This window comes from Pempheris klunzingeri, chromosome 19 (assembly GCF_042242105.1).
Source record: "Pempheris klunzingeri isolate RE-2024b chromosome 19, fPemKlu1.hap1, whole genome shotgun sequence".
Lineage (NCBI taxonomy): Eukaryota > Metazoa > Chordata > Actinopteri > Acropomatiformes > Pempheridae > Pempheris > Pempheris klunzingeri.
In genome coordinates, this window is record NC_092030.1 from 2,570,677 (window position 1) to 2,578,068 (window position 7,392).

The following is a 7,392-nucleotide window of genomic DNA, read 5'->3' on the forward strand; positions in this document are numbered from 1 at the left end:
ATTTTGTTGCAGTGTAAAGACTTTGAATTGGGTCTGGAGTTTATTTCTTAACTGCAGCTGGCATCTGCAGAGTTCACCATGTTTACAAAGACCAAGAAAAGCTTATTTTAGATTCAAGATCTAAAGTCAAGATTCAAGATGTGTATTTGTCATGTGCACAGTAAGAACACGGTGGTGACACTGAGCAATGAAACTCTTACTTTGCTCGTTTCCCCCTGCATAGACAAAAGAATAAAATAAAAGACAAAATAATAAAATAAGCTGTATGTAAGTTATCATAAAGTGTATGGTGTGTGTCAGTATTGACAGTGTGCACGCCCTCCCTCCCATGTAGACATCCATGGTGCTGTTAAGCTGCACCTGTGCAAACAGCACTATAGCAGGCCTGGTGTTTGCAGTCACAGGTGAGCAGTGAGGACCACTGACCTGGATGTTTACCATCACTGTAAACTAACAACGGTGCAATACAAGTAGGAGCTGGCACAGGTGGTGTATGTTGGCATGCAAGAAGAAATTGTATTGTTGACAATGTGATTTCCTTAATAACAATGAGTTGGATTAACTTTACTATCAGTAGAATGTAATACACAGCTGTTCGCTTCACATACAACACCTCTAGGTGAAGTTTCAGTTGGTGCACCTTGGGCTTAAACACACACACACACACACACACACACACACACACACACGTGGCGATCTGGTTCTTTGTTTGCTGGTTGTGACGGTGACGCGCCGGCGTGCGCGCGCACAGGTGAGCCCACAGGAGGACGCGCCTCAGGTAAAGGTCGAGCCTCACGGAGAATACCGAAAGTAACAGACGTACCGAGGATGTGAGACTTCTGCCTGCTGCTCTGAAAGTGCGCGGAGCTCTGCAGCTTCACCTGGAGGCTTTATCGGCTGCAGTCTGGGGGGTTAAAAGACTTTTCGTAGCGTGAGCAGAAAAAAAATGGCTCCAGCTAGTGAAGCTCATGGAAGCAGGCGGAGTTTTATTTAATTTGTGTTTTAGTTGTAGTCATTCTAAACACTGTAGGTTCTAACAGACTGTATTTGGAGCAGCAGGTGGCCATTTTACGCAGCCCGGGGATTTCCTTTTGTCTGGCAGCAGCAGCAGAGGATGACATGATGGCTGCAGCAGAGGGAACAGTCAGCATGGAGGAGTTCTTCCAGACGGTAAACTTCACTCTTCCTGCCTCTGTGGACGTCTCCTCGTGTGTCCAGTTGGCCAATGTAAGTGTTTGAACGTGTGCACAGGTGGGGGAGGTGAGAAGCCTCATTGAAAGAATCTCCTGTCAAGCGGAGGAGGTGGAGAGGAGACATGGCGCCATCCGGTCATCCCCGAACCAAGACAAGAGTGAGTACAGAGCACCACCATGGAGCTCCTTCAGGCCGAAACAAGCTGACACATTATAGAAAAGCAGAAATGTGATGCCTTCACTGTTGTGCTGATGCCTTCAGGGCGCACAGTAAACACCAGCAGCCTCTGACAAACACACCTGTGTCTGTTTACTGTTGGGGGAGGGATTTGAATTGAAGCGCAACATGAATCTGCACATGCATGTACAGTAAATATGTTCCCACTCAGGGAACATAACAATGTTCCATCCACTGTCCCGATGTGTGGATGCAGAGGCTCTCCACCCTCCATATTCAAACCATCAGCTGGTCAGGCTAAGTTAATACAGAGCATATTGACCAGGCTGTCAAAATGGATCTAAACCCACCCTTTAATAAACGTTGATGGTGGATTGTCTGTTGAAATGATTCCCTCTGTGAAGTGAACTTGTGTTGATCTCAGGGAACAAAGAGGAGCTGCAGCTGCTGAACACTGAGACCAAGAAGAACGCTAACTTGGTCCGAGCCAAGTTAAAGAGTGAGTGGAGAAGTTTGTTTTTTTTTAATCCTTCTTGTGTGTTGGTACAGTAGATATTGATCTCATGCTGCAGCTGGGACTAAACACAACTAGAGCAGATACAAAAGTATTACATGCACGGGTGTGCAGCGTTATCGTTATGTGGGTGTCATTGTTTGAGATGAGGAGGAGGAGGAGGAAGAGCCGTGCAGCACGTCACACTTCCTCAGACTGTGGGGCTGCATGGTTCACGACGCAGGATTTGACTTGCAAATGGATAGAAAAGGAAAGCTACTGAAGTCATTCATAAACACACCGTCTCACATTAACACAATCCTGTTTGTAGAAAGAAACATAACTCTCTGAACAGACCGGTCTGTAATGTAACAGACATGTTTTCTATAATAAACTGTGTTTGAGCTCTATTTGAATTACTGCATTTGTTCTGTGCTTGTTTTTATAATATCCTGTTGATGTGTTATTCCAGCGATGCAGAAGGACTTGCCTGTGGATGAGAACGGTAAAAATGCCTCAGCAATCCAGCGTATTCAGCAGAATCAGGTAGTTAGAAATGGTCAGCTCTGAGTTTATTACATTTTCTGGGGGGAAAAACCCAGAGGCCTCTTTCTTTCTCTACACACACTTTCCTGTGTGCACATTCGATATTTAAATAGTTAAATCTCTCTTTTAGTCATCTGATTTTGAAATTCTGTTGGATACCTTTCACCAGCACACTCACCTGACTCGGTGGTTCGCTGAGGTCATGAGAGGATACCACAAGGCGCAGATCTCCTTCAGAGAGAAATGCAAAGCACAGATTCAGAGACAGCTGGAGATCGGTGAGTTGCCAAAAAACAAATAGAATCAAACACTCCTTCTCTAACCAGTGTTCTGTAAATGGACTTGAAATCAAGTAGAGGAAGCCAACTCCATACTAGCAACTATTATAATCTAATATAATATAATATCTGATGCTGCTCATGTGGGAATTCTTGAATCCTTAATTTTGAATTCCTGAATCGTTGGGTCTCTCTCTAATTAAAGAGTTTGGTCTGGACCTGCTCTTTATGTTGAGATAACGCTGTTGTGAATTGGCGCTATATTTAAAAAACCAGCACAATCCAAAGACATGCACATTAGGTTCATTGGTGACTCTGAAAATTGCCCGTAGGTGTGAGAGTGAGTGTTTGCCTGTCTATATGTCGGCCCTGCGACTGGCCTCTCGCCCAAAGTCAGCTGGGATCGGCTCCAGCTCCCCCGCGACCCTGCCGGATAAGCAGTAAAGATAATGGATGGATGGAGAGAGGCAGAGGAGTAAGGCTGTAAAACGCCATCTTCTGGTGAACCTAAAAAAAAACATGTCATGCTCCTCCTGCCTCGTCGGTGCACTCCTCCTGTTCGCTCATCGACAAAGACACGGCATGACTAAGTGTGAACGTCACTGCCACAGTCACCTGATATTCTTCTTTTATGAGATTGTAATTTTGTTGCTTTGATTTTCACTCCTGTTTAAAATAACCTGTGCAATCACCGTCTGTCTGTTTCAGTGGATAAAATGACTACAGATGAGGAGTTGGAGAAGATGCTGCATTGTGACAATCTTGCCATCTTCATATCTGATGTTGGTGGAATTTCCTTCAGTTGTAGGCCACATGATGGCCAAGCAGTAGTTAGTTTTTGTTGCTGTGTGGTTAGTGTCAGATGATGATGATGATGATGATGATGATGATTATAAAAACAACTGGTGCACTTTTCCTCTCACAGATCAATTGTGACGCCCGGATGTCAAGCCAGGCTCTGAGTGAAATTGAATCTCGTCATCAGGACATCATCTGTCTGGAGTCCAGCATCAGAGAGCTGCATGAGATATTCGCTGACACTGCCATGCTGTTGGAGATTCAGGTAAGATGGCGGCTGCATCCATAGATATTTATTTACAATGAATATTAAGAAATCTAGTGACGTCACAAGACCCAGAAACTGTCTGGTTATGTTTTTCTTCTTTCAGGGGGAGTTGATCAACAACATAGAAAAGAACGTGACGAGTGCTGCAGACTACGTAGACACGTCTAAAGCAGAAACCTATAAAGCTGTCGCGTACAAGAAAAACCCATACAAGGTAGCATCTCTGCCGAGCTTCCTCAAGCCCTTCAAGAGGAAATCCACTGCTAAAACTGCTACTGATCAAAACACCTCCGACTCGAACCAGGACTGAGCTCCTGAACCCGTTTGAACGTTGACTGCACTAAACATCCTGATCAACATCAAAGCCTGAGCTCGATGGCACACACTTTTCATCATGCAGTGCCTGTCTGCCCCCTCAGATGCCTTTTTTTTTTCTGAAGGATGACGAGAAAGCTGTTATTTTCACGTTCAGTAATGCATTTAGACCTGCTGTGATGACGACCTGTCAAATGAAGGTGACGAGATGCTGTGGACAGGCCACAGTCAAAAACACGAATCTAGCACAAAACCTAAAACAAAATCACAATTGGGTGTTTACAGACTCCCGACACTGGAACTTAAGGCCAGACGTGACAAAATTGCCCCGTTTTCATTACAATAATTACATCAGTATCTGTTAGGACGCTAGCCCCATATGCATTCATAATTACAAAACACCCCTGGTTGGATTTGCTCATTAATTCCCTCACTGACTTGAAGCTGGTGTTCTCGTTAGGGCCAGTAGGTGGCATGTTAACATTAGCTTAAACTCTTATTTACCTTCCTTCCTCTCTGCAGTCTAGTGAACTCTGTTTTACTAATGTGTGTTTTACTAATGCAATATAATGTGATGTCACACTGCACTGTGCAGAATGTGTTACTGGTGCTTTATTGTAATGTGAAAGAATACTGGAATTGGTCATTTGATGTATAAAAAAATATAGTCTGTCCATAAGTTGTCTTGATGATGATGATGATGTCTTGCTATATGATGATATACGTGTTTTATTTTCTTTATAAGCAAAAATATAAAGGCATACTAGTAGTAGCATTTAGATCAAAGCAGCACAAGTGCCCCCTCACAGGTCTGTTAACGTGGCCACAGACCCTCAGTGTTGTTGTTTCACCCTGTGCCTGTAAGCTGTGGGCCCACAGAAGCCCTCCAAGGAGAAGGAATCCAGCTCTGAAAGGTCTTTCTTGTCACTGGGTGTTGTCAGTAGGTGCAAATGGATATTATTTGGCTGTTACCAAGACTCCTTTTATTTATCGACTATCTGCTTAAAGTAATATTCCTCCTCTGTGTGCTTCTCAGAGCTCTCTGACCACAGGGGGAGGATAGGCAAAAACTCTCCGACTAGCTCTCTTCTGCATCATGGGAACAGTGCCAGGATGAACCCACTGACTTGTCTCTCAGACTGTGTTTCTCTCCCCCCCCCACCCCTCCTGGATAAGATTTCACAGCACCTTTGCACTTTGCTGAAACCACTGTTACCAAATGGGAAATTAAAGAAGAACAGGAGTAATAGATAAGGATGACAATGTAATTTGGAGGAAGAAAAAGAGGAAGGAGACATGAGAAGATAAGGAGAAAAATGAAACCGACACAGGCCTACATAAAAACATGGTTTCTTTATTGGTTGTGCCAGGGTGGTGAGGCCCTCAGCAAAGGGTTTGACCACAATTTAAAAGGGCTGAGTGATGTGTGGCTGCATAAAACGTGGGGCCCAGCTTTCTGCACTGATTGGCAGGTCATCCCTCTGTCTGTAACTCAAACAAACAGTGCTAATGTGCTGCAAATAGCCAAAAGAACCATTCGACCCAGTTGGAATGGACTGCAAGGATGAGGACACAGACACGAGGAAAGGTTGAAGGACAAAGGGGGAACAGTCTCTTTTTCTGCCTCTTCACAGAGCCTCAGGAGCAGGCTTACTTCTTCGCTTTGCCCTGGGCGGCCACAGCCTCCATGGCCTTCTTTACGGTCTCCTCATCACCGAGGAAGGACATGGGCTTAACTGGCTTCAGATTTGCGTCCAGCTCGTACACAATTGGGATTCCCGTGGGCAGGTTCAGCTCCATGATGGCTGCATCAGACATACCTGGACAGACGGGCAGACAGAACAGAGGCAATGTGATACAGGTAAAGGTTGTCTGGGGCCCAGCTAGACAGGCAGGAAGGACAATGAAAGTAGTCGGCAGGGTTTTCTCTGTCTGTTTGTGTTTTAAGTTATTTTGATTACATTTCCTACCTACTACTCTCTGGCTGTACAGCTCCCAGCTTCATGTCTGCCACTCCTTGAAAAGGTCCAACCTTTCTACATAAAGGTCGTGACTGTAATGGGAACCACGCTCATGACCCTCTCACCCGTCCCTGAGCTCTAGAGTCCCTCCATGCTATTTATACACACTGTAATCCACAACTCTGTGTGTGTGTGTGTGTGTGTGTGTGTGTGTGTGTGTGTGTAAAGACAAGCGTCTGACTGTGGTTATTTAGGTCTTGGCCTTGTGTGCAAATACAATGAAAGCTATTTTCAGAGCGAAATATTCTGCTAATTTGCCGTCTATCATTTTGTTGTGTCAGACTTTAAATGCCCACATTAATCTCTACCTCTGCTGCAGAACATTCCTCTCCATGTGCTTGGTCCACTTACAAACTGTAATGCTCACCCTCTAAGTGCTTGACGATGCCACGGAGGCTGTTGCCGTGGGCGGCGATGATAACGTTCTTTCCCGCCTTGATTTCAGGGGCAATGACGTCATTCCAGAAAGGCAGAGCACGGGCGATGGTGTCCTTCAGTGACTCACATGTGGGGAGCTCACCGGGCTTCAGATTCTTGTAGCGCCGGGACTGGAGGTAATGAGCACAGTAGAGGGAAGTTTACTCCCACAGCAATAAACAGAGGTTACATAACTGACTGACTATTAAACAAACCTTGGAGCACTTTAAAATGAATTTATGCCCATTGCTGCTTGGTGATTTTCCTCTAATTAGTTCAAATTGGTGGAAGCTGCTCTCTGGGGGATGATTAATTGGAGACAAGTTTTTCTAATTAGAGGAACACCTCCTCCTCTCCCTTAGTTTCAGTTGTCTCACCTCACTGATGATTTTGTTGTAAGGATGGTCCTTGTCCATGGGTGGAGGTGGGATGTCGAAGGAACGGCGCCAGATCTTCACCTGCTCCTCGCCGTGCTTTTCAGCCGTCTCGGCCTTGTTGAGACCGGTGAGGCCTCCGTAGTGGCGCTCGTTCAGGCGCCAGGTACGAATCACGGGCAGCCACATCTGATCTGTGCCCTCCATGATGGTCCACAGGGTCTTGACGGCACGTTTCAGCACGGAGGTGTAGCACACATCGAACTTGAGGCCTGCCTCCTTGACAGCCAGGGCTCCACGCTTGGCCTCCTCTACTCCCTTCTCACTGAGGTCAGCATCGAACCAGCCACAGAAGCGGTTCTCTTGGTTCCAGGCGCTCTCGCCGTGGCGGACAATAACCAAACGATGGACTGCAGTCATGCTTACAGTGTGTCTCCTGAGTTAACTTAAACCGAACACAGTACCCTCAGCCCTTCTAAGTTGTGCACACACACACACTGGCTGACCAACA

The 7,392-nt window shown here is 45.7% G+C and overlaps 2 protein-coding genes across 2 annotated transcripts; one reads left to right on the forward strand and one right to left on the reverse strand.

Annotated features, from left to right (window-relative positions):
- Positions 1 to 1,122: 1,122 nt before the first annotated feature.
- On the forward strand, positions 1,123 to 4,707 carry LOC139218783 (syntaxin-2-like). The gene is made up of 8 exons (XM_070850467.1): positions 1,123 to 1,170; positions 1,252 to 1,351; positions 1,796 to 1,870; positions 2,337 to 2,410; positions 2,580 to 2,688; positions 3,397 to 3,470; positions 3,614 to 3,751; positions 3,858 to 4,707. Exons 1-8 carry the CDS (start codon positions 1,123 to 1,125, stop codon positions 4,062 to 4,064), a joined length of 825 nt encoding a protein of 274 aa, XP_070706568.1. The 3' UTR covers positions 4,065 to 4,707.
- Positions 4,708 to 5,403: 696 nt separating this feature from the next.
- pgam2 (phosphoglycerate mutase 2 (muscle)) lies at positions 5,404 to 7,392 on the reverse strand. Its single transcript, XM_070850678.1, has 3 exons — positions 6,885 to 7,392; positions 6,458 to 6,638; positions 5,404 to 5,889 (listed from the first exon to the last, which is right to left on the reverse strand). The coding sequence occupies exons 1-3, from the start codon at positions 7,299 to 7,301 to the stop codon at positions 5,720 to 5,722; spliced, it is 768 nt and encodes a 255-aa protein (XP_070706779.1). The 5' UTR covers positions 7,302 to 7,392; the 3' UTR covers positions 5,404 to 5,719.